The sequence below is a fragment of the Lathyrus oleraceus genome, chromosome 6, assembly GCF_024323335.1.
Source record: "Lathyrus oleraceus cultivar Zhongwan6 chromosome 6, CAAS_Psat_ZW6_1.0, whole genome shotgun sequence".
Taxonomy (NCBI): Eukaryota; Viridiplantae; Streptophyta; class Magnoliopsida; order Fabales; family Fabaceae; genus Lathyrus; species Lathyrus oleraceus.
In genome coordinates, this window is record NC_066584.1 from 206,721,072 (window position 1) to 206,748,937 (window position 27,866).

The window sequence follows — 27,866 nt, forward strand, 5'->3', positions numbered from 1 at the left end:
GTAAGGGTGAGTTCCTCAATCGATATAATAAGCATTATAAATTATCATGTAATGCTAAGTAAATTAACACATTCAATCACCCTAATCAGGTCACACAATCAGTAACAGCAATATCAACTCCAAAATCATACTCAACACAATCACCAAAACAACACGTATAATATTGGAATACATCCATTCATATTATACTCCATACATACATACATTATGCAATGAGACTCCATGCATGCGGTACCGACTATTCGTGAACATATAGTTCAACCTCACCGATCAAATCCAGATGCGGCTACCAAGCTCACTAGTCCCACTCATTTGAGACCTAGTGACTCACATCACTAATTCCTCACCATGGGAATTAGCTACCACCCCAAGGGCTATGCTATGCACGCTAAATCACCTAGCATGCAAACATCAACAACAATCCACAATAACTCATCACTAATTCCTCACCATGGGAATTAGCTACCACCATAAAGGCCATACTATGCACGCTAAATCACCTAGCATGCAACATCAACAACAATCTACAATGGACATATGCTCACACTCTAAGCCATAAACAGTCCATTCACAATTGCATACATAACAGATACATTCACAGTATTATGCATACCATCATACATCATCAGCATATTTATCACAGAATCATATCATATCATGCTAAATAATAAATCACCGTATTAGCACACTCTACTAATACCTATACTGCTCAAAACAACGGGAAATGATCCCTACTATATCATACATCAGCTAAATTACATCACTCAGCTGAAACGACCAAAAACTGCACCACAACAGCTCAGAAAAATCACAATTCTGCTCATACGCGTATGCCCCATGCCCATACGCGTATGGCCCATCTCCTGACCAAATCCCATACGCGTAACACCATCTCATACGCGTATGCTACGCGTACCACTTCCTCATACGCGTACCAACAGAGACAAAACTACGTTAAAAACATCTTCTTCTTCATCCATACGCGTATTGCCTAGTGCCATACGCGTACCAGACCATCTCATACGCGTATTGCCTAGTGCCATACGCGTATGACCAGAAACCAAATTTCCAGATCTGCTATGGTTTTCTCTGCTACGAGATTCCTCAGATCCAACCTTCCACAGTCCAATTTACACAGTATTCGTTCATATCATCTAACACAAATCATACCCTATTCAATTTCACAAATTCTAACATTATTACATCTAATTCCTACGAATTTCCTTCAATTATAATCCAATTTCGTTCATCCAATATTTCACAAATTTCAGCATACATCATTCTAATCAGAGTCAAATCAATGGTTTATCACTACCCATTACATGTTAACCCATAATACCCATCAAACGACGATAAACCCCCCTTACCTGAGTTAATCCGGCAATCCTTTAGCTTCAAGCTCTTCCTTCTTCAACCTTCTTCTCCTGCTCTTCCTCTTTGCCCTTTTCTCACTTTCTATCGCTTCTCTGGTTTTCACGTGAAAAAACCCTTTTTACCAAATGGAACTCTTTATATATATTCCAACTTATTATTCCAAATAATAATAATTCCAATTAATATTCCAATAATAATCCAATTATTTAATTAAATTAATAAATATACTATTAACTTAATTTAAATAATTATCATATTTTATCGGGGTGTTACATAGAAGGCCACGAGATCCACTGGGGAAAGGATGAACAATTACTGGTTACTGAGCAATTGAACAACTGAACCACAGGGAACTGCAGGGGATAACAAGAACGGAATCATTCTAGGAACAAACTAGAAAGACACAATCAAACAAGACTCAACCCGATGAGGATATAACTCAGGTGAGTAATTCCATCCTTATGCACAACTGTGGAGGAAACTGAAACAATAATCATCCACGAGGACATAACTGAGTGGGGAATAAAGGAGGAAAGATAGACACTTTCTGCCTATGGGGCTGACTCTATATGGAGAGATCAGACACGAGCATCTGCTTAGGGAAGAACATTTCACCAATAGCAGGAGATAACAAGAAAATATATATGGCAAAGAATGCAATCATGAATGTATCTGAATGTTATGATTATGCATATATATGCATGATTTGTGTATGATTAATGCTGACAGACAAACATATCTAACACAGACGGGTCCAAGAGCCACGAATGGGAATTTGGCACAATATCTTCAAAAAGAAGGGCAAGGCCTGCAGGAGAACTCAGTTCCGGTGAGGATGCATCAAACACTGGAAGACACCGATCACATTTGGGGATAGGCAAAGTCATAGCTCCCGACTGCCAGGGACTTCTTATCAATTCTCGGGGATAGGTTGTTGAATATCAATAATATCTGTCATAGAATAAACTCTATTGGGGAACTTATCAAGGAATGATATGGAATTCTGTGGGGAACAACCACTAACCGGATGCACATCAGTCAAGATACTCCCTTTAACTGCTGAAGAAACATCTCTGCTAAGGGGAGAAAGAACAATTTGCTCCGCTGGGGAAGGAAACAACACATCTTCCTCATCATCTTTCAATACTTAGAAGAAAACTTCAAACACGGAGGGGAACCAAATTATCAAACTCGGGTCAGGCATCCCTGCAGGGGGTAAACTGTAGGCAACCCTCGAAGGAAATTGCCTTGTCTGAGGGGATCGGGAACAAATCCTTAGCCAACACATGTCATGCTGGGGATGAAAAGGGAAACAGGCCCTTCACCGACTGCTCTAGACAACTTCATGTTGAGGAAACAACTGAAAGCTGATGAAGAGGATATAGACATGCCAGAATATGAAAAAATGTCTTACCTTTTCGGAGTACGTACTATCCTTGGGAGAGCACTGAGGACGTTCCATCTATCCTTTTAGTCATTGTGAATGTTCACTTTGTTTAAAAAAACAGTTTTTAAAAACTTTATTCGTTTAAAACAATGATATTCATCAGTTAAAAACATGCAAACATTTGTTAAACAGAAACAAATAAGAGTGCAAAGAATTGGATAAAGGCTCAAATTTATTTAATAGAATGGTAGTCCGCAAATGGCGAGACTCCATGGATCTTTACAATTCTAAAATTGGTGATATACATGGAAAAAGGGCTACATTGAACATAATGATCGTTTCTCCACCAACTCTGAATCCAATGTATTTGAAGCTTCAGTTGACGATGACTGAGCGAGAGTCTTTGACAGAAGACAGCTATAGAACAAAGTCTTGTCAGGATGCAGTTACTTGCCAAATCCCTAATTTTTTCCTAGATTTCCTCAGGGTGGGGTACTCAATCTAGCGGGATATATATATTCATTTTTTTTATGTCTCTAACTTTTTCAAATGCTCCACCTTTGATGCTCCACCTTTGATTTCTGGCAAGTTTCTGATGCTCAATCTCTAAGTGGGGTACTCAATCTCTAAGTTTCTGATGCTCCACCTTTGATTTCTGGCAAGTCAAGCACGCATGCACGAACTGAGCTACTTCACGCTTCATTCCCGACCACCAAAATAATCTTTTCAAATCTTGGTACATCTTAGTCGCTCCGGGATGAATACTCAAATTACTCCTATGGCTTTCTTCCAAGATCATCCTTTTGAAATCCACATCATCGGGAACACAAATCCTATCACGAAACCTCAACACACCTTGTGCATCCAATTTGAAATCCTCATTCTCAGATTGTCCGAGTCCAATGATCACATCAACAAGTTTCATATCCAGCTTCTAAGCCTCTCTAATGCTATCAAGAAAATCATTGTTAATCTTTAACATACCCAAAATCACACTTCTTGGTGTCACCTCGATCACTAAGCTCATATCTCGGAATTTCTCAATCAACTCCAACTCTTTCATCATCAAGGTCGACATATGCAAAGTCTTCCTACTTAGAGCATCGGCCACCACATTCGCTTTTCCTGGATGGTAGTTCAACCCAAAGTCATAATCCTTTAGCAATTCCAGCCATCTCCTTTGTCTCATGTTCAGCTCTTTTTGATCAAACAAATACTTCAAGCTTTTATGGTCACTAAAGACTTCAAATCTAGATCCATAAAGGTAATGTCTCCAAATTTTCAAAACAAACACAACCGCCGCAAGCTCCAAATCATGCGTAGGGTAGTTCTTCTCATGAATCCTCAATTGTCTAGAAGCATAAGCAACCACCTTACCATTCTGCATAAGCACACCTCCTAATCCCATCTTCGAAGCATTGCAATAAACCACAAACGGTTCCTCGGGATTTGGCAAAATCAAAATCGGAGCCGTTGTCAACCTTTTCTTCAACTCAAGTAAACTTTCTTCGCATCGGACATCCCACACAAAAGCAGCACCCTTACAAGTTAACTTAGTCAAAGGAAGTGCCAACTTAGAAAAGCCTTTTATAAACCTCCTATACTAACCTGCCAAGCCTAGGAAACTTCTTATCTCGGTAACTGACGTAGGAGCTTCCCAGTGCAACACCGCATCAATCTTCGATGGATCAACCGCAATTCCGTCACCGGAAACAACATGACCAAGAAAGCTAACTTCTCTCAACCAAAACTCACACTTAGACAACTTAGCATACAATCTCTTCTCTTTCAACACTTGCAAAACAATACGCAAATGTTCCACATGCTCTTCCTCCGACTTAGAATAAATCAAAATGTCGTCTATGAACACCACCACAAATTGATCCAAATAAGGATGGAAAATGCGATTCATGTACTCCATGAATACTCCCGGCGCATTAGTAACGCCAAAAGGCATCACCGTGTACTCGTAGTGTCCATAACGAGTCCTGAAAGCAGTTTTCTGAATGTCCTCATCTTTCACCTTAATTTGATGGTAGCCCGACCTTAGATCAATCTTACTGAAAATACGAGCACCCACTAAACGATCCATCAAGTTATCGATCCTTGGAAGTGGATACCTATTCTTAATCGTCACCTTATTAAATTGTCTATAATCAATACAAAGTCGCATGCTTCCGTTTTTTTTTTCACCAGCAAAACTGGAGCTCCCCAAGGTGATACACTAGGTCTCACAAACATCCTTTCAAGCAAATCCTCTAGCTGACTCTTCAGTTCAGCCAACTCTGATGCTGACATCCTATACGGCGCCATAGAGATGGGTCTAGTACCAGGTACAAGGTCAATAGTGAACTCAACTTCTCTTTCTGGCGGTGCACTAGGAATCTCATCGGGAAAAACTTCAGGGAAATTGCACACCATCGGCAAGTCCGCAATTACAGCCTGACTCTCCACAGACAAGCTTGCCATCAACAAGAACACCAACGCGTCTTCTTCTATGAACTCCTTTAATTGTTTCTTGGATAACAATTATGTTCTTCCCTCTTCTTCGGCAGAAGAAAACCTCACAGTGTTGTTGTAGCAATTAATATGGACATAGTTGGATTTCAACCAGTCCATACCCAATACTACATCCAACCCGACAAGCGGCAAACAAACAAGATCAACTACAAAATCTTTACCAAATATTGACAAGGGGCAACTCTTACACGCAAGAGACGTAGATACTGTTCCCTTAGCGGGAACCTCAACAATCATATCTCTACCCAAGGAAGACAAAGAAAGACCCAATCTTTCAACACAATCCGCAGCAACAAAACAGTGTGTGGCACCGGTATCAATAATAGTAATTAAAGGAATGCTATTAATGAAACAAGTACCTTGAATAAGTCCATCTTCATTTGTAGTCTGAGTTCCCGACAAAGCAAACACTTTACCACTCTCTTATCCCCTCTATGGCTTCTGACATTTAGCACTAATATGTCCTCCTTCCCCACAGTTAAAGCAAACAACATCCTTCTTCTTACAATCACGAGCCGCATGTCCCGGCATACCACAACGGAAACATCTCGTTTCACCAAGCCTACACACATTACTCTTGTGACCCGGCTTTCCACACTTGAAACAGATAACATTAGCAGGAGCATCTCCCCCACTTGTTCTTCGACCCGGAATCACTTTCTGTTTCCCTTTACCAACCGGAGTTTCATATGGCTTACCACGGCTGTGTTGACCCCTTCCTCTCTTCTCAGACAAGATCTTATAGTGTGCATTGTTGTCCTCTTCAAAGATTCTACAACTATCAATCAGATCCGCAAAGACGCGAATCTTTTGATATCCCACAACTTTCTTAATTTCCGGACACAATCCATTTTCAAACTTGATGCACTTAGAGAATTTGGCATTGGCTCCATCATAGTGAGGATAGAACTTAGCCAATTCAGTGAACTTAGCAGCATACTCCGTGACTGACAAGTTCCCTTGCTTCAACTCGAGGAATTCAATCTCTTTCTTTCCTCGCACATCTTCTAGATAATACTTCCTCAGAAATTCTCTACGAAACCCTTCCCAAGTAATCTCCTCGCCCGCAGTTTCCAACCTTAGACGAGTGTCCACCAACCAATCATCGGCTTCACCTGACAGCTTATGAGTTCCATAACGGATCTTTTTCACAAGAGTGCAATCCATCACTCTGAAGATTCTTTCAATCTCCTTCAACCAAGCCAAGGCTCCTTCAGGATCATACCTACCCAGAAAAGTAGGCGGGTTCTCCCTCTGAAACTTCGCCAGACTACGAGACCCCACGTTCTCGTCAGCATTGGGTGGGTTCTAGAACGCCTGAGCCATTGCCTGCATAGCTGCAGCAAGAGCCTCATCATTCCTCCCAGCGTTTCTTCGGGCCATCTTACACTTCTGTTCACAACACACACAAGGATTAGCAACAAATTAACAACACAAGGTCGTTAAACAACAAAAGACTCAACAACGTGGTCGGATGGACCGACCTGCTCTGATACCACTAATGTAACACCCCAATTCTACCCGTCGTAAATTCAATTAAAAATCAGAGTAAACAATTTTCACACAAAATTGAGGCATCACATATATCATTTCATCAACACTTAAACAAATTACATAACACGGAAATTGCGCAAGGATCCACTTAGTCCTTGTTAAATAATAAACAACACTGTATATGGATTCACCTAGTCCATATACAGCAATACACAAAAAAATCGCAACGGAAATCATTTAGATAATTAAGTCGAGTCGTACATTTACACATTCAAAGAAAACAAGCAAACAAATGCCCATCACAACTATCATATACAATGATATACAAAAGGGCATTGTTACTATCAAAATCATGAAAACCGTTCATTAACCCCTGAGTGTTACAATCCTAATCAGAGCAATGACGCCAAAAGTGTGCTACCACTATCCTCCTCTCAACACGGAGCACCTGCACGTTACCAATATAAAGGTAATGGCCAACAACAAAAGGGTGAGATACTCAAATCATATAATCAAGATAATGATAAGCAATATATAAGTAAATTCGGAAAGTTAGAAATATTGTTACCACATCGCACAATCCTTCACTTGAATGCTTATGTATTTAATCATAAACAAAGTCAATAATCATCCACAACATCAATGTTACATCATAGCATCTCATCACTTTAACATTTCATCAATCCATCATAAAACATTACGATTCATCGCATCATCGCAAAATATCACCGCACTTCATAAACCGTCACATAACAACAATTATCACAAAATGCGGAAATAAACATAACCAACATATGTGACTCAACTATGCAAATGCTATGTGGTACCGACTCGTCGCTTTGCCATCAAGGCCAAGGCTTTATGCCCACTTCGCTTTTGCCAAAAGGCCACGTCGCTATTGCCAAAAGGCCACGTCGCTTATGCAAATGTATGTGACTCCATGATAAATGATACACATACACCAAAATCATCATCGCATCAACATAATTCATCATAATCAATTGTTTCATCATACAATATTTTAGGTAATTCAACCTCATGCTATGTTTATTTACATCGCACACCTACACACTATAGTTAAGTGGTATTCCTCATTAATCAAATAGGCTTCCTACTATATCAATTATTAATCACTTTTCCAAAATAATCACTTATTAAAATAAGCCCTTATAATGGCCTATAAACATCAACAACATGTAGAAAATTTCATAAGCTTCGCAACGCTTCGAAAGGGGACCAAAACGGAGTTACGGTTCAAAAGTTATGACTGTTTGAAGTTTACAAAAACAAAATTTGTTTTCAACTCAGCTGGCGGCGCGAATTTAGCAGGAAACATAGAAAATGTGGTTTTGACCGTTAAATACCTTCCGGACCTCCGATTTCGATTCCGTAAAAAGTCTCATTCTCAGATTTCAATGAACTAACCCCTGAGTGTTACAATCCTAATCAAAGCAATGACGCCAAAAGTGTGCTACCACTATCCTCCTCTCAACACGGAGCACCTGCATGTTACCAATATAAAGGTAACGGCCAACAACAAAAGGGTGAGATACTCAAATCATATAATCAAGATAATGATAAGCAATATATAAGTAAATTCGGAAAGTTAGAAATATTGTTTCCACATCGCACAATCCTTCACTTGAATGCTTATGTATTTAATCATAAACAAAGTCAATAATCATCCACAACATCAATGTTACATCATAGCATCTCATCACTTTAACATTTCATCAATCCATCATAAAACATTACGATTCATCACATCATCGCAAAATATCACCGCACTTCATAAACCGTCACATAACAACAATTATCACAAAATGCAGAAATAAACATAACCAACATATGTGACTCAACTATGCAAATGCTATGCGGTACCGACTCGTCGCTTTGCCATCAAGGCCAAGGCTTTATGCCCACTTCGCTTTTGCCAAAAGGCCACGTCGCTATTGCAAAAAGGCCACGTCGCTTATGCAAATGTATGTGACTCCATGATAAATGATACACATACACCAAAATCATCATCGCATCAACATAACTCATCACAATCAATTGTTTCATCATACAATCTCTTAGGTAATTCAACCTCATGCTATGTTTATTTACATCGCACACCTACACACTATAGTTAAGTGGTATTCCTCATTAATCAAATAGGCTTCCTACTATATCAATTATTAATCACTTTTCCAAAATAATCACTTAATATAATAAGCCCTTATAATGGCCTATAAACATCAACAACATGTAGAAAATTTCATAAGCTTCGCAACGCTTCGAACGGGGACCAAAACGGAGTTACGGTTCAAAAGTTATGACTGTTTGAAGTTTACAAAAAAAAAATTGTTTTCAACTCAGCTGGCGCCTCGGATTTAGAAGGAAACATAGAAAATGTGTTTTTGACCGTTAAATACCTTCCGGACCTCCGATTTCGATTCCGTAAAAAGTCTCATTCTCAGATTTCAACGAACTACAATATTTTCAGTATTACAAAGTCATTCTAAACCACAATTTAACTTTTATTTCATCATTCTAAACATCATTCAATTAATTTCCAACACTTCCTAAATTCACAATTTATGAAAGTACTCATACTTTAATTCATCAACACAATAGCATATTTTTCATAACATACATCAACCCAAAACCATCAGCAACAACACAACACACAATGTTATTTATCATTCTTCTAAACCTAACCCTAACATTTTGCAAAGAATTGATACATGTTCAATATTCACAAACAATCAACACTACATCAAGAACACAAACAACATTTTCAAAGCAAGGAATCCAATCACAACATCAAAACCCAACAATATCCTCTAACAACCATTACCCACATAAAACCCATCATTTTCATAATTATAGGAAATGATAACTCACACCCTTACCTTAGAGATGATGATTGAGTTACTCTATAGTGTTCTAGCAAGCTTGGGTTGATCAAGATGATGCTCTTCTTCTCCAATTTCCTCTTCCTCCTCCAAACCCTAACGTTTCTCTCTTTTCTTCTCTTTTCTCCTCCTTCTCTCTACTTCTTTCTATTTCCCTTCTTTCTATTTCTCTTCTTTCTATTTCTATTCTATTTCTATTCTTTGTTTTAATTAAATAAAAACTAACTAATGGGCTTAATTGTTACACCTCCCTTAATTACTATATACACCACTAGGCCCAATAGCTATTATACCATAATTCTTATAATTAAACTCTAATAATATATTAACACACAATAAAATATTTTACCGAAATAATTATAAATCAAACATTATAAAAATAATAATAATAACACTTAATAAAAATCGGGGCGTTACACGGACCATCCTATCCTTCAAGTTCTGGGGATCTTTACCCTCTTGAAAGAACACACCTTCCAACAAAATGTTGTTAGGTTTATCCTTTAAGGGGAACCAAGGTTGACGGCGAGCCAAAGCAGGATTGTAGTTAATTCCACCACATGTACCAAGAAGAGGCACATTGGAGAACTCACCATAAGAGTCAATAATCTAAACACCATCATAAACACGATTATATCAAGAGATATCATCATTAGTGAGAGACATGAGTCTCACATACCACCGTAGACATCCCTTGTTCTCCTTGAAGGCGAGCGTCTGAGGCAAGCGCGAAATAAACCACTTTTACAACAGAGGCAGACAACACACAATAGAACCACCACCCATTGCATTCCTCATATGCAAAGAAAAATAAGTGTCACCCAACAGAGGCGGAACGGGATTAAGAGAAGAGAAAATCCTAATAGCGTTCACGTCCACAAAATTGTCGATGTTGGGAAATAACACTAGCCCATAGATGAGGAGTACAAACATGGCTTCAAAAGCTTCCTCACTCATGGCCTTCCCAAACAAAGTAGCTTTGGCAAACAGAAAATCAGATGGGAGACCTTGAATTCCACCTTTGGTAGTCATATTAGCAACAATGTCAGATACATCTACATGAAGCATGTCAGCAATCTCTTGAGAAGACGGAATCTTCTCTAAACCACTGAACGGAAATTGATCAAGAATAGGTATACCCACATGATAGGCGTACTCCTCAAGTGTAGGCAAAAGCTGGAAATCCAGAAAAGTGAAGCACCGATACAGAGGATCGTAGAACTGTACCAACACACTCATCAGACCCTCATCCACCTTGGTAGAAAGAATATGTAAGGGCAAACTGTCATACAACATACGATCATAGGTTTCGATGATGACAAATGACCACCATGGATGAATCGGCATTGTCGATTCCACCTCTACAAAACAAATGCAACATATCACCTATCATATCCTTTTCTATGCCCATCTATACTGTTATATTTTATACAGCATATGTGGATAAAATGTGGTCATGACAAAATGCATGAAAACCACAAAAATCTGATTTTTTGCAGATCTGCAGGGTATGAGTCGACCGTAGGGTCGGCGCATAACATAGTGCATTCCCCACGGGTCAGCGCATGAACACAATGCTTTTCCCACGGGTCAGCGCACAAGATGCTTGCGTCGATCGCAGGGGTCAGCGCATGAACCACGGGTCAGCGCACGCCGACCTATGGTCGACGCATACTGATGTATTTTTTAGTCTGACCAAAACTGCAGGCCATGCGTCGATGCATAGTCCTGCTATGGTCGACCGTTCGTGCGCAAATTCAGTCTTTTGATGTTTCCCACTCTGTTTGAAAAGCTGTTAAGTGGGTTGGTTGGTTTGTTACTATAAATAGAACTTCAGTTACTTGTATCAACCAACATTTGTCAAATTGATTCAGGTGTTCAAAGAAACAAGAAAAAGTGAAATATGTGTCCAAGATTCATCATCTTCATCTTCAACATCTCACAACTCATCAACTACACACAACCATTTTTGAAGTGCTTTGTGATTGGTTAAAGGTGATAAGGTTCGAAGCCGAGATTGGGGAATCCGGTTCGGGTTGAAGCTTGTGATAGGTTTTTTCTTGAATAAAACCGTTAGGGTTTTTTCCTCCAAGACTGGTTTGTGTTTGGGGGTTTTTGGACGAATTCTTCATCATTTTTCAGCTGAGCGAAGGTGATTGAGAAGAGGAAGTCTTTGTCAATCTAGTAGCGGATTCAGTGAAGTTGAAGGGAAGATTTCGGGTTCGATTTGTTGTAGTTGAGATCAGTCGGGCCGAGGGTTTGAAGAACTGAGGGTTATTCAACAAAGGGGCTGGAATCGGAGGTCTATCAACAACAATCGAAGGACTTGATTCACCTTGAATCAAGGAACAAGGAATGGAAGCAACATTCAACATCTTGAGAGTTCTGTTGTATATTGGCTTTGCAATCCTTGTATAAACGGTTAAATTCAACAGGTGATATCTATTAAATCATCTCAATTCTAGTTTTAGAATTGAGGGCAGACGTACCCCGAAGCGAGGACGACGTGGGAACTGCCTCATCAAATCTTTGCCTTCTCTAATTTTCTGCATATTTGTTTTTAGCTTAAAAATTAAGTGATTTTTGTATAAGCACTTTTATCAAACCTTGATATTAATTGAGTAAGAAGTTAAAACTCTGTTTTTGAATCCAAAGTACAATAGGATATTGTGCTAGATTAATTGGAATCACTTGCTCAACATAAATATCACTTGGAGTGTTTTTACACACCAAGTGTTTGATAATTTGCCTAAACCAAAATTATCTTAGTTGTGTATCTAGTTTGGTTTGCTCTTTGAATCATTGGAACTAGGAATCCTAGCTAGTGAAACAAATCTTTGATAGTGTGACGAGTGTAGTGATTCGCATTTTACATTATCACTAATCCATAGGCTTGACGCATATCCGGTTTTCCAATAACAGTTCGTTTTAGACTATATTTTCCTCGGCCCCTTCCGCACTTAAAACAAATTTTCAAAACCAATTTTAAATTGGTAGCGCCGACTCAAATTTTAATTGGGATCTATTCAACCCCCCCCCCCCCCCCCCCCTTCTAGATTCGTGCCATAGTCTAACAAGTGGTATCAGGAGCTCCGGTTTACTCCGTGCTTCAAAATATAACTTTGATAGAAAATGGCTAACGAACCTAAAGGGGCTTATAATAGAGCTCCCATTTTCAATGGTGAAAATTATAGTTATTGGAAAGACTGTATGCGGGTGCACATAAATTCCATAGATAGAAAAATATGGAACGTTATTCTCAATGGTCCAATTGAAATAACCATGACCAATGAGAATAATGAATTAGTGCCTAAGCCCGAAGCACAATGGACCGATGATGATGAAAAGAAATACAATTATGATTGGAAAGCCAAAAATATCCTAATCTCCTCATTAGGTGTAGATGAATACTATCGTGTATCCCATTGTCCTACTGCTAAGGCAATGTGGGATTCACTACAAAATGCCCATGAGGGGACGAACGATGTTAAGTTGGCAAGAATCAACACACTAACACAAGAGTTTGATCTCTTTTTAATGGAGCAAGGGGAAACCATTGCTGACATGCAAAAGAGATTTACTCATCTTATCAATCGATTACATTCACTAGGTAGGCCGGTTTCCAATGATGTTGCTACTAATAAGATCTTGAGATGTCTTAACAGGGAATGGCAGCCGAAAGTGACCGCCATCAAAGAAGCAAATGATCTTACCATATTAGACTTGACAACATTATTTGGCAAATTACAAGAGCATGAATAAGTACTCTTGAGCCTAGAACAACACGAAAAGAAAGAAAGAAAGGACAAAGCAAAGGTGAGTGAAAAGAAATCCATAGCTCTTAAGACTTCCTCCTCGAAGTCTCAAACAAAAGAGCAAAGTGATTATTCCTCGAGCGACGAAGAAGAAGAGGACAAGAGCGAAGATATGGGGTTGTTCATTAAACGTTACAATCGTTACGTGAGAAAGAACGACATCCAACATTCCGAGAAGAACTTGGTAAACTTCCAGAAACAATCAAGGTACTCTAAAAATGATGACTCAAAAGGTAGAATGACTAGAGGGTCGTGCTACACTTGTGGGAAGCCCGGTCATTACAAACCAGACTGTCCGATGAACAAGAAGACAAAGGAAAAGGAATCATACAAATCACACAAGAAATCATCAAAGCCAAGGAGAGCATACATAGCTTGGGAAAGCGATAGCGACTCCTCCGATGATGAAAGTTCTAGTGATGAAGATGAAGCTGCAAACATATGCCTATCTGCTCATCAAAAGAACAAAAAGAAACAGGTACGACATGCTAAATATGAAAAATCCTCTAGTATGTCTCATCATGAATTGCAAACTGCTTTTGATACTTTACACGGTGAAGCGAAAGAGGCCTTTAAAAGGCTTGCCTCAAATAACCAAATTTTTACCCATTTGGAACAAAAGATTCGAGAATCCGAAAGGAAACTTGAGGCACTCAAAGCTTCTATAGTAGAAAGCACAAAAACAAGTTGTGAGGACCTTAGAAGTAGTATGATTAACTTTGGGTGTGATACTTGTTATATTTGGCAAGGTGAAGTAAGAAACCTAAAGGCCAAACTTGACAAGGCTCTTGAGCCCAAGATTACCTTTGCAATCGATAAATCAAACTTTCGAAAAAGTATGGTTAACCCATATCAAAAATATAAATATGTTATAAAGGATGAAGATAGTAAAGGTAATCAAAATGTTAATTTCTCTTGTCTTTATTGTTGCAAGAAAGGCCACTCCATTGCTAAATGCAGGTTTAGGAGATTCTTAGTTCCTAAAGGCATTTATCAATGGCTGCCCAAATGCAACCATTTCGTTACTCACCATTCAGGACCCAATAAGCCATTGGGTGCCTTCTCGTGTTAATTGCATTTCCATAGGTACAATGCCTCGAGACTACCGAGAGAAGATAGGTTCTCGACAGTGGATGCTCAAGGCACATGTCAGGAGACATATCACTCTTCATTGACTTCGTGGCTAAGAAGAAAGGATATGTAACCTATGGTGACAACAACCGTGGAGAAATAATAGGTAAAGGTAGTGTAGGTAACCCTTCTTCCACTACTATTTCTGATGTATTGCTTGTCGAAGGTCTTAAACACAATCTACTTAGCATTAGTCAATTATGTGACAAAGGATACAATATATCGTTTTCAAAAGATTGTTGCAAAATTGTACATAATGATGATAAGAAGAGTATGTTTAATGGCCTGCGAGTGAATAATGTTTATATGTTAGACTTGAATGAAGTATCGTTAATAAGTGACAAATGCCTTGTAACAATGAGTGAAGATTCATGGTTATGGCATAGGAGTTTAGCACATGTTAACTTTGACTTACTAAATAAAGTAGTCTCAAAAGATCTAGTCCTAGGTCTCCCCAAAATAAAGTTCACCAAGGATCACCTTTGTGATGCTTGTCAAAAAGGGAAGCAAACGAGGATCTCATTTAAATCCAAAAATATCGTTTCAATAACGAGACCTCTCGAACTTCTTCATATGGACTTATTTGGGTCGTCTAGGACTAAAAGTCTAGGAGGAAATTATTACGGTTTCGTAATAGTCGATGATTTTTCTAGATTTTGTTGGACTATCTTTTTAGTAAGCAAGAGCAATACGTTCCCCTCCTTTGAAAGGTTTGCTAAGCTTTCCCAAAATAAATTAAATACAAACATTGTTTCAATTAGAAGCGACCATGGGGGTGAGTTCGAAAACCATTTATTTGAAGAATATTGCGGTAACCATGGTATCGATCATAACTTCTCAGCTCCACGTACTCCTCAATAAAATGGGGTTGTGGAGCGTAAAAATCGAATTTTGGAAGAATTGGGAAGAACAATGATTAACGAAAGTGGTTTACCGAAATATTTTTGGGCCGACGCCATTAGTACGGCGTGTTATGTTTTGAATAGGGTGCTCATTCGCCCCATTCTAAATAAAACACCGTATGAGCTTTTAAAAGGGCGAAAGCCAAATGTTTCTCACTTACATGTTTTCGGTTGCAAATGTTTTGTATTAAATAATGGAAAGGAAAACTTGGGCAAATTCGATTCCAAGGCCGACAAAGGTATCTTCCTCGGATACTCTCAATCGAGTAAAGCATATAGAATATATAACAAACGATTACTTGCTGTGGAAGAGTCTGTACATGTCACTTTTGATGAATCCTATCCGAGAAACGTCGGAAAGGGTAGTGTTGTTCATGGTGCAGGTACATCTACGGAAGACATACTCAAGGGTGGCGAGCCGGGGATTGATCAACCCGACAAAGTCAAAGTTGAGGAGGATAAAGATGTACACCATGAGGAAACCGAGGTAGCTCATCCGCCTTCAAACGATGATCTCCCTCAAGCTTGGAAGTCTCCCAAAGACCATCCAATCGACAACATTCTCGGAGATATCTCAAAGGGTGTTACAACTCGATCGAAGCTAAGTAATTTCTGTTATCACTTCGCTTTCGTTTCACAAATGGAACCTAAAAACCCTAAAGAAGCCCTACTTGATGAACACTGGTTTTTGTCAATGCAGGAGGAACTAAATCAGTTCACTAGAAATGAGGTTTGGAACCTTGTCCCTCCTCCGCGAGGTCATCGAGTAATCGGCACCCGATGGGTGTTTAGGAACAAGCTGGACGAAAACAGGGTCATAACCTGTAACAAGGCGCGTTTAGTCGCGCAAGGGTATAACCAAGAGGAAGGCATCGACTATGAGGAAACTTATGCGCCGGTTGCCCGACTCGAGGCTATACGCCTTCTCCTTGCCTTCGCTTGTGCGAAAGACTTTAAACTATTCCAAATGGATGTTAAGTGTGCGTTCCTTAACGGTCACATAAATGAAGAGGTCTACGTCGCACAACCTTCGGGTTTTGAATCTCATGAGTATCCTGATCATGTTTATAAACTAAAAAGGGCTTTATATGGTCTCAAACAAGCTCCTAGAGCTTGGTATGAGCGACTAAGTAAATTTTTACACGATCAAGGTTACTCAAGAGGAAAGGTTGACACAACTCTCTTCATTAAACGTCAAGGAAAGCACTTGATATTAGTACAAATTTATGTTGACGATATTATATTTGGGTCTACTAACATGAATCTCGTGAGAGAGTTTTCGGATCTTATGCAGGGTGAATTCGAGATGAGTATGGTGGGGGAGCTCACATACTTTCTCGGTTTGCAAATCAAACAACTCAATGAAGGAACATTCGTGAGTCAAACAAAGTATTGTTTGGACCTTATCAAGAGATTTGACATGGCAAAAGCTAAGGCCATTGACACCCCCATGCCAACATGTACAAAGTTGAACAAAGATGAAAGCGGTAAGGATGTAGAGGTAAAAAGGTATAGAGGTATGTTTGGGTTCACTAACATATATACAAACAAGCTATAATTTGGCTGATCCATTTACTAAACCACTGGCCAGAGACTTAGTAAAGACTACCTCGAAAGGTATGGGATTAAAACTCCTTGAATAAGGGTTCCGACAATGATAGCAACCCAATCTGAAGTTAACACATCTTAACCTAAGATTCAATGGGTAACAACAAGTCGTTGATTCGGAAGGTTATGCAACATTCCGCGATAATGTTGACGATTACAAACTAAGGGTTGAGTTTTCAAAGAAACTCTTAATGAAGTTCTATATCAAGAAGGATACGTATCTCAAGAAATAGATACGAATTGAACTTCACCTATATGAACTTCAAGATGGTGTCGTCTTAAGGTGAGAGTTGGAGTTTCTCTCATGAAAAATTCATGAAAACAGGAAAAGCACATGGCCATAAATAGTGCTAGGCGAGATATGTAAGCGAAGAACCTCTAAAAGTGTGTGTATAGCAACGTCGGTCTGATCACATGGGATAAGGGTTCAAAGCATAGCTACCTAACGTTCCGATTAGGCTTTGCGTTGTCTTTACTAAGGTTAAGTTCAAATCGAAAGATACCTAACTGTATTAACACTTTTTGCTTTCTATATTCTGGAATTGGATTTGTCATTATTAGAACAAGTGGGAGATTATTGTAATTTATTAAATACAAGTGTGTTCCAAAATGACAAATGGTGGAAGTGAGTTAATGTTAATAAATGCATGAGATAAAGTCCCACATTGGAAGATTTACTCACTTTGTAAGTCCTTATAAAGAGTTAATATCATTAACTCAACAAAAGGACAAAAGAGGATAAACTGTCACATGAACACATATGGTGATCCCAAGCATTATGCCACTTGTCCCAACCTTACAACCACTCGCCGGTGTCGCCACTGACGACACCGGCGCCGGCTCCGACTCCGGGACCGGGACCGGGACCGGGTCCGTGGGTGTAGGGCGCTAGTGGCGGCTTGTAGACGGCACTTGAGTACTTAGGCACGTCGCATCGGAGCAATCGGGCTATTCGCGGGGTTAATGAGGCGGCGCCGCTCCGGCGGCCGGGCTATTATTGTTGTTCCCTTTTGGTCAGTGCCTATGATTTGAATTTTGAATTCGGAGATTGTAACTCTTCATGAGATGTTGCAAAGGCGAAACCATGCAACTGTTGGTGAAACATGCTGCAGGCCAACCATTATAATTATTGGAAAAGGACATTGCTTCACCAAGGGTCGCTACCTTGTGAAACAATATCAACATGGCCTATAAAAGCATAAATCCGGATTCAGAATACAACACACAAAATCCGAAAATCCTCTAAATAATTCCAGACGCTCTTCGCTGCATTCGGGTTTTCGCTGGTCTTGCGCAAACTCGATAAGGCTGAATTATCCTGGGTATTCCTGCATCAGAACTCTAAGACAATCGAGAGTGCTTGAACTACTATAAGGAAAGTGTTGCATTCACGATTCAAGCCTGGATCCCTTTAATATTTCCGAAATTTCTAACAAGAATAATATATATGTTTATGCTTCAAATCCACAGATGGACGATGAATATGAGCATTGACTACCCTATTTTTCTCAAAATTTCTTTTCTTACTGTGTATCTAAATTTTCTTTCTCATTTAAATAAGGCTACACTAAATTAAAACCACACAAACAAAACGTAATAGCTATTGATATAGTATTATTCACAAGTTTAATCACAAAGCTTCGTATGCCCAACAGGTCAAACAAAACAACAATGAAATTGAACATGTAATCAAAAATACTTATCAACACGAGAAACCAAATCATATAACAGAGAAGTTCGATTTGGATTGTTACCGCCATGGACCATTATTGTTGGACAAGGAAATGCTAGCTGGAATTTTGAAAGTGTGTTATGAAGCTAACTGTGATAGTTTTGCGTCCTACCATTTCTTTTTCTTGCTTCAAAATTGGCTACTACAATCATAACTAAATCCCAACCTGCAAACTGAATAAAACAAACGGCAATATGCACTGATTCACGAAAAAATCTTTGCACTCCCTTAACGATTTTGAATAGATCTGGAAACAAGATGTAGATAGTCAGTGTTGTTTCGTGGAGAGGAATTTAAAGTTGTAGTGGTTGTAGACGCACGGTTTTGGAAGTTATATCTTTTAGATCGCCGAAAACAGGGTTTTTTGGTGGTGACGAAGGATGGTTCAACGGTTGAAGGGTTAGAAGGTATGTCACCAGAATGGTTTGGGTTGTGGGTGAGTTGTTGTTCGTTTTGGAGTGGACGGCGTCAAGGATGGAGGTGGTGGTGCGATTGGGTTTCGGTGGGTGTGTTGTCGGAAGATTTGTTGGATGCGGCGGCGGAAAGGTTGAGAAGCGATGAGTTGTTTTATGATGGTGAGGAGAAGACGGCGAGTTGAAGGGAGTTTGCAGGGGTTGTGTGTATCGTGGCAGAGGGATTTCGGTGGAGTTGAGGAAAGGTGGAAGAAGAAGGAATGGGGGTTTATTTGGGAATGGACAAGTGTGGTTTTTGTGTGTCGAGAAGCAACGCAGTTAGTGGAAGGTTGTTTGTGGTCGGAGTGTGTTTTATGCGATGAAGACGGTGGAGGTTTATGATGGATGGTGGCGGTCGGCGGTGAGGAAATTTGAAGAGGAAAAAAGTTTTTTCTTTTCTATCTTCATTTTTTTTCTTCAGAAGATATACGAGGAGATACATTGGTCTATTGAGAGAGACGTTTTCCTATTTTTTTTGTCCGTTCCTCTTTCTGTCTGCTAGTGGAGAGGGGTATCCAATGTGAGGAAAAAAATCTATTCATTGCTAGTTGGCCACCAAAAAATGGACTTGCATCTGTGAGAATCCTTATTGATGTGTCCACCCATTTTCTTGTGCAATAGTTATCCAAAAAATAAGCTAATTTGTTTCTGTCATTTGGGACACGTGCCTTTGTCTTAGAGGCCCTAAATTTCAAAACAAAATCAACCATCCAACCCTCATGTGCCACGTGCAATCAATGAATGGAGGATCATCCAATTTTTATGTTTTGAATTTTTATTATTTCTAATTCTCTTATTTTGGATATGTAAAAGAAAATATTTTGATAATTAAATTGAAAATAAAGTAAACTATTTAAAAATAATCCTAAAATAACTACTCACTTAATTCTATTGAAATCATTTGATTATTTTGATCAAGCAATAAATATAAGACGACTAGAAACGAATAAAAGTCGGGCGCAAATTTGCCCGAAAAATTAAATCAGATGCACTAAAATGATCAGCAAAAAATAAACTTATTGAAAAAATACAGCGTTTCTTTTAATTTTGAAATAAAGTTTGATCGGTTAAAAGGTTCAGACGGATCAAAATGCAACTGAAAAAGTCGTCGAAAAATATAACGAGCACACCAGGTTAAACTACGCGAACCGTAGATTAATAATACTGACGTCTGCAAGTTTGATCTCGAAACTTTTTACCCACTGATTTTGCATGTACTCGAGGAATAATTTAACAAATTTGTCTGTATATTCATGAATTTATTTCGACTGATATTTTAGGTGTTATTCATGATGAAATGCATGTCATGTTATACATATGATGCAAACTGAAATTAAAATCGAAATTATGAAAACTTTAAAATGCCCAGACAAAATTGGGGGTATGACACATTGACAAAAACCAAAGATAATAACCACACATGAATGGAAATGGGAACATACAATTTACTTGACAAAATAATAAAAAGGTAAAACAAAGTGTTACCGACTTCGTGAATTAATGTCGAGTGAGTGTCAGAAAACTAGTAGAGGTGGTGACTGATCATAACCCGAAACTTATCTCATTGCTTGTCCTCAAGTGATGCTCGGGACAACAGGACGGTCACCCCTAAATTCTTCCAATTCACTTGCCGCAATACTGTCGTGATCTTTTGCGACTCCCTTTCCACTTTTCATTCACTGTTTTATTCTTCCCCGACTTTCGACGTTCCGCCACATTTTCACATCGAAACACCTCTTCACCTGTAGCTTTTCACACTCTCACCAAATCTCTCCGGGTTAAAGTGTTTACACTTAAAAGTCAGAGTATGTAGAGTCAACTCATAAGTTTGAATAACATCTATCTTCATTTCAAATACACACCACACACACTATTCGAGGACTTTTAAGGTTGTAATAGGGCTTAGGCATAAGGTGGTAAAAAACAAAAAAAAAAGGGAATAGTGGTTTAGGCTCAGAGTCCGTGTTGTCATCCTCATCATTGTGTTCAATAGTTCACCCTAGAGATTTTTAGACACTGCTCTTGCTAGGATTCATTAGTTTTTTACTCACATGTTTCTTTGAGCATGCTTTTTGCCAAACTAAATCCTCCTCTAGATAAGTGTTTTATTCTAATTATCATTTTTTTCTTTCTCTTTTTTCTTGAAGTTTCACAAATAATTTTTTTCTTTTTTCATCTCATCTGCACTTATCTAGTTCTTATCGGTGTCCTAACCCCAAACTTAGAATTTTTTCACATATCAACAATCTACAACACTTATCTGAGCAAGGTAAGGGAGTGTTTGGGCTTACGATTATTTATAACAGTTCATAACAAACAAAAGGGGAATATGGCTCGAATTGGGTAAACAAAGGGTAATATTGAATGGTTGGCTGGAAAGGCTCGAGGTTAAAATAAAGAAGTGCCTCAGTGTGTATATTTGTGTCTTGAAATTCCAATATCTACTTACGCAAACTCAATGTGACAGAGACATACCTGCAAAGCTCTCATGATGGTAAGTGTCTGGCTTTTTATGAGCCTCACCATGTTTGGTATAGCTTATAGGTTCCAAGATACCTCTAGTGTGATGTAGCTTCGTTTTTGTTTCGGGTGCAAAGTAATCATGTGTCAGTCTAGTGACGGAAAGTTGCGTCCGATTATTCACTTCAGCAGTACCAACTTTTGGGGTTTCCTAGAGAGAAAGCATGGGGTGTGTCTTTCATCCACTAGCTACAAGTCTCATCATTCATTCGGCACGAATAGCCTCGATTTGTAACACACGAAATACCACACACACTAAGTAAATAGACAATTAACAAACCGCAAATGAAATAATTAGAAAGATGACATAAAAATAATGCTAAAAGTAATAAAAAAACCTCACACTTGAACCAAACATTGACCGCAATGTTTATTCCTCGATAGAGGGGGAACTCACAAAGCCTCACTGCGGCGGAGGAAATTGTAATATTAACTGTTACATCAGCGCATGCATCTTATCCATTATCGTTCCTTGACAAGCTTGCTCTACTCCTTGGCATGCCTGCTCCGCTCGGAGATCACCGATCTCAGTCTGTATCCACGACCATTGGTCCGGTGTCATAGAGGACGGCCCGACACCTGTATATGTGGTGTCCTCTTGTGGAGGGACAAACTGCTCTTGCTCCTGCGCATCTTCCTTGTACTGGTCACTTGCAACAAAAGTTTCAGCATTGTGCTCGTCCATATCATCGTGGACGACACTCTCATATAACCAGTTAGTAGTTTCGGAAATGCTTATCCTCGCAGGGTCAGGAAGTGCCATGATAAACTAGTTAGAACTCATCAAAGCATAATAATCTATGATTTGAGAGATCATACCTTGCCGAACTAGAGCATTCATGTCCAACATATTCTTACCTGACACTAGTGTCTCTTTCATGGCAGCAGGGTCGTATCCAAAATGGTGGTTTATCTGTGTGATTATACCCTAAATGGAGATTTCACCCTGAGCAGCCCTGTCCACTCTACCGAGGTAGTCAGCTGCAAATGCTACAACACTCACAGCAACCCTGTTTTCCATGGCAAACAGAAAGAATAGCTCCCTCTGGGTAGCCACCCCGGTACTATTACCCTTACCAAAGAGTGTGAAAGCTAGTACCTTTTGAGCGTAGAGGAAACAGGGGTTCTGAATCCCAGATTCCTTTGCACCCTTTGCCACATAATCGGTCCGACCAGTGATGGCTAACCAAAAAGTTTTAGCATCAAAACTATCCGGAACAGCTCCGGGACCATACATGGGTAAGAAGAGGATATCACCTAGCTGCTCAACCGTCAACTCATGGTCAACGTTATACAACCTGAAATGCATAGTGCCACCATAGAACATCGTGGTACATGTCCACTCCTTCTTCAGCTTAAACTCAATAGTACTCAAAAATTCCAAAGTTATGCGCTTAAAAGTAGGCGCCTCACAGTGCATAAATTATAATATGCCTAGCACATGAAACATTCTATCCAATTCTTCAGATAAACCCAATTGAGCTAGAGTGTTAGAGCATAAATACCTCGTTGGTGTGATCTTACGCTTGACGTGAGACGAATAACGCCTCTCATGCTTCGGGTTGTCGAAGATGATGTCGTGCGTATTTGGATGGCAAATGGTCGTCTTCCGAGGCCTCGACGGCTCAACCTCCGCTTGCTTTTCCTTAGCAATTCGTCTTGGCGGCATATTTGGTCCCTGCAAAAAATTTGAGCAAATATAAAGTATGGAGTTAGGAGAAAAGATTACCTTGTACTTGTAGCGGGCGGAAAATGGAGCATCTTTTGTAAAGGGAGTAGGCGATTTGGAAGGTTTATGTTGATAAAGTAATGAGCTTTAATGATGGAGGCTATGGAGTTTTGTGAGAGCAAAAGGAGGAAGAAGGAGGGTTAAGTGAGAAAGAGAGAGAAAAGTGGAGAAAATCTGATTATTAGGAGTAATGATGAGTTAATATGGTGGTTATTGGTGAAAAAATCGGGTGGAGTCCATACAAAGGGAAGCTTAAACACCAAAAATTCTGACCACGCGCTGCCTGACACGGGCTATGTCCCGTTACACGGGCGGCCGTGTCAGGATTCTGTTTTCCAACCCATTTCTTCAGTAGGTCTGACACGGGTCATGTCAACTGACACGAGCGGTCGTGTCATCCTACTAGAAACTCCATTTTTCTTCTTTTGGGTATACCCTGACACGGGCCGTGTCAGCTGACACTGGCACCCATGTCAGGACCCTTTTTTTTTGCAAAAAACTTTATTTTTTCGACCTGTCTCTCCTTGATCTTCTGGCACACTGAATTCTCCTAGTTGAGTTTAAACCTCTCCTTCCGTCCTATGTGATCACTGCTTGAACCTACAAACAAACAAAAACGAAACACACCAAAACAACAAAAATTGTTAGAATTAAACAACGCGGGTTGCCTCCCACGAAGTGCTTCGTTTAACATCGCATGGCTCGACGGTCGTCCATCTTATTCTCTGAGACGAACATTGTCTATCAACCCACTCTCTTGCCATTTGTAATAAGGTTTCAATCTTTGTCCATTCACTTTAAATGTGTCCCTGTTACTTTGATTTTTAAGTTCTATTGCTCCATGGGGAAACACTCAATGAATCAGACTATCTGGATTTCAACTTTCTCGAAAAAAGTTTTAACCTGGAATTAAACAAGAGCACCAACTGTCCCTCCACAAACTTCTTTCTCAGGATTTTCTGATCATGCCATTTTTTTGTATGCTCCTTATAAAGTTTGGCATTCTCATAATCTTGATTCCTAAATTCTTCTAGCTCATGGAGTTGAAGAATTCTGGATTCACCAGCTTTAGCAAGATCATAATTTAAGAATTTGGAAGCCCAAAATGCTTTGTGCTCTAACTCGAGTGGCAAGTGACAAGCTTTACCATACACTAAATGATAGGGGGATATAACTATAAGAGTTTTGAATGTCGTTCTGTATGCCCATAGTGCATCTTCCAGCTTCATTGCCCAGTCTTTTCGAGATGCGCAGACAGTCTTTTTAAGGATTTGCTTTATCTGCCTGTTAGACACTTCGACCTGGCCACTCATTTGAGGGTGATACGGGGTGGCGATCTTGTGTTTAACATTGTACTTCTTTAGTATATTTTCCATTAATTTGTTTAAGAAATGAGTACCTTTGTCACTAATAAGTGCTCTCGGCACTCCAAAACTCGAGAAAATAATGTTCTTCAGAAAAGTCACTACAACTCTAGAATCATTAGTGGGAAATGCCACAACTTCCACCCACTTTGACACATAGTCCACTACTACCAGGATGTAATTCTTTCCAAATGAGGGTGGAAACGGCCCCATGAAGTCTATTCCCCATACATCAAACAATTTAACTTCCAGCATGGCGTTCTGTGGCATCTGATTCCTCTTAAAAATATTTCCTGTTCTTTGACATTTGTCGCACTCCTTGACTATGTCTTGGGCATCCTTGAACAGTGTGGGCCAGTATATACCCGACTGAAGGACTTTAGCTGTTGTTCTGTCACCAATAAAGTGTCCTCCATAATCTAAGTCATGACAAGCTCTAAGCACATCCTTTGTTCCTCCTCCGGGACACATCTTCTGACAAGTCCATCCACTCCTCTCTAAAACAGGAATGGATCATCCCACAAGTAGAACCTGCAATCATGTAAAAACTTTTTCTTCTTGTTAGAATCGAAATCTTTAGGGATTACACCACTTACCAGATAATTCACGTAGTCTGCGAACCAAGGGATACCAATGACAGCTAGGTTGTGTTTATCAGCAAACTCATCCTTTATTGGTCTCTTGTCTTTCGTTTCTTCAATTGGCGACATTCAAGACAAATGATCGGCAACGGTGTTTTCACATCCCCTTTTGTCCCTAATTTCGACATCAAATTCTTGGAGGAGCAAGATCCATCTCAGAAGCCTCGGCTTAGAATCCTGTTTAACAAATAGATATTTCAAAGCAGCATGGTCAGTATAAACAACAACCTTCGATCCTAACAGGTATTGCCAGAATTTATCAAATGCATAAACCACTGCTAACAACTCCTTCTAAGTAGTTGCATAGTTCATCTGCGCAGGGTTCAGCACATGACTAGCATAGTAAATAACATGTAACAGCTTCTCTCTCTGCTGTCCTAGAACTGTCTCTACAACAATATCACTAGCATCGCACATGATCTTAAATGGGAGAGACCAATTTGGGGAAATTACAATTAGTGTCGGTACTAGTTTGTTTTTCAATGTCTCAAAAGTTGTGATACATTCTTCATCGAACACAAAAGCCTTATCCTTAACCAATAAAGTGGTCAGCGGTTTGGCTATTTTAGAGAAATCTCCTATGAACCTGCGATAAAAACCCGTATGTCCTAAGAAAATCCTGATACCTTTTTCGTTAACCGTAAGTTTAGATATCACCTCCACTTTTTCTTGGTCGACTTCAATTCCCTTGTAGGAAATTTTGTGACCCAAGACTATTCCTTCTCGCACCATGAAATGGCACTTCTCTCAGTTCAGAATCCAATTTGTTTGCTGGTACCTACCTAAAACAAGAGAAAGGTTAGTTAAACAATTGTCAAACGAAGATCCAAAGACCGAAAAGTCATTCATGAACACTTCCATATGTTTTTCAAGCATGTCAGCAAAAATGGAAGTCATGCAATGTTGGAAGGTGGCTGGAGCATTACACATCCCGAATGACATTCTTCTGTAAGCAAATACACCATAAGGGCATGTGAATGCCGTCTTCTCTTGGTCTTCCGGAGCAATAACAATCTGATTATACTCGAAGTATCCATCAAGAAAACATTAGTAATCATGACCAACTAGCCTTTCCAACATTTGACCAATGAATGGCAAAGATAAGTGGTCTTTCCTGGTCGCAATGTTTAACCTCCTGTAGTCAATACACACTCGCCAACTTGTAACTTTCCTTGTAGGGATTAGCTCATTCTTCTCGTTTCTAATGACGGTGGTCCCCCCCCCCCCCCCCCCCCCCCACACCCTTTTTGGGGACCACATGCACCAGACTCACCCATGAGTTGTCAGATATAGGGTAGATAAGACCAGTGTCTAACAACTTCACCACTTCTTTCTGAACCAGTTACTTCATTGTTGGGTTAAGTCTCCTTTGAGGCTGGACCACAGGTTTGTGATCGTCTTCCATGAGAATTTTATGCATGCACACTGTAGGGCTAATACCTTTCAAATCTTCAATTTTCCATCTGATAGCTATCTTGTATTTTTTAGGACTTGGATGAGTTTCTCTTCTTGGATACCCTTGAGGCTCGAATTTATTATAGCTGGGCATTTACCTTCAGAATCGAGGAAGACATATTTAAGATTCTCGGGAAGTTTTTTCAACTTCGTCCCCTTCTTGGATTCTTTATTCTCCGCACATGATCGAGGTAGTCATAAATATTCCCACCGGTGTGGTCAAGATCCTTTCCAAGAGGTTTGTGCGTTCATCATGGCTAGCACTTCTGATTCTCTATTGTCCACTTCTTTATCACCGTAAAAAATGGACAAGCTCAACACTCTTTCCAAAGGTAACTACGGTGCATTCAAAGGACTATCATAAGCAATCACTTGATCTAGAACCTCTATTGTATGACTAGTGCCAATATCATCTTTGTATTTCATGGTGTTTCGAACATCAATTTTTAATTCCTCATCATAAACCTTCAAAGTCATAGTACCTTCCTCTCTGTTGATCAAACATCTTCCAGTCTCTAAAAAGGGTCTCCCAAGAATGATAGGAATCTCTCCACCCTCAGGCATTTCTAGAATCATGAAATCTACCGGGAATACAAACTTCTCAATCTTCACTAGAATATCTTCAACTATCCCATAAGGTTTCTTAACCGAATGATCGACGAATTGAAGTGTCATCCTAGTATCTTGCACAACCCTTATACCTAGTTTCTAGTAAATGGATAACGGCATGAGACTCACACTGGCTCTTAGATCAATAAGATCTTTTTTGAATGACCTATCTTCGATGGTGCAAGGGATAGTGACAGCTCCTCGATCCTTCTTCTTCGTTTGAATTTTTTCAT

General features: G+C 39.5%; 1 protein-coding gene and 1 long non-coding RNA gene across 2 annotated transcripts; both read right to left on the bottom strand.

The window, feature by feature from the left end:
- Window positions 1-5,290: 5,290 nt before the first annotated feature.
- Window positions 5,291-6,448, bottom strand: LOC127094800 (uncharacterized). The gene is made up of 2 exons (XM_051033577.1): window positions 5,771-6,448; window positions 5,291-5,668 (listed from the first exon to the last, which is right to left on the bottom strand). The coding sequence occupies exons 1-2, from the start codon at window positions 6,446-6,448 to the stop codon at window positions 5,291-5,293; spliced, it is 1,056 nt and encodes a 351-aa protein (XP_050889534.1).
- Window positions 6,449-6,994: 546 nt separating this feature from the next.
- On the bottom strand, window positions 6,995-9,889 carry LOC127096074 (uncharacterized). Its single transcript, XR_007792702.1, has 2 exons — window positions 9,673-9,889; window positions 6,995-7,223 (listed from the first exon to the last, which is right to left on the bottom strand). It is a non-coding gene; the product is annotated as an uncharacterized LOC127096074 (long non-coding RNA).
- Between the last annotated feature and the right edge of the window lie 17,977 nt (window positions 9,890-27,866).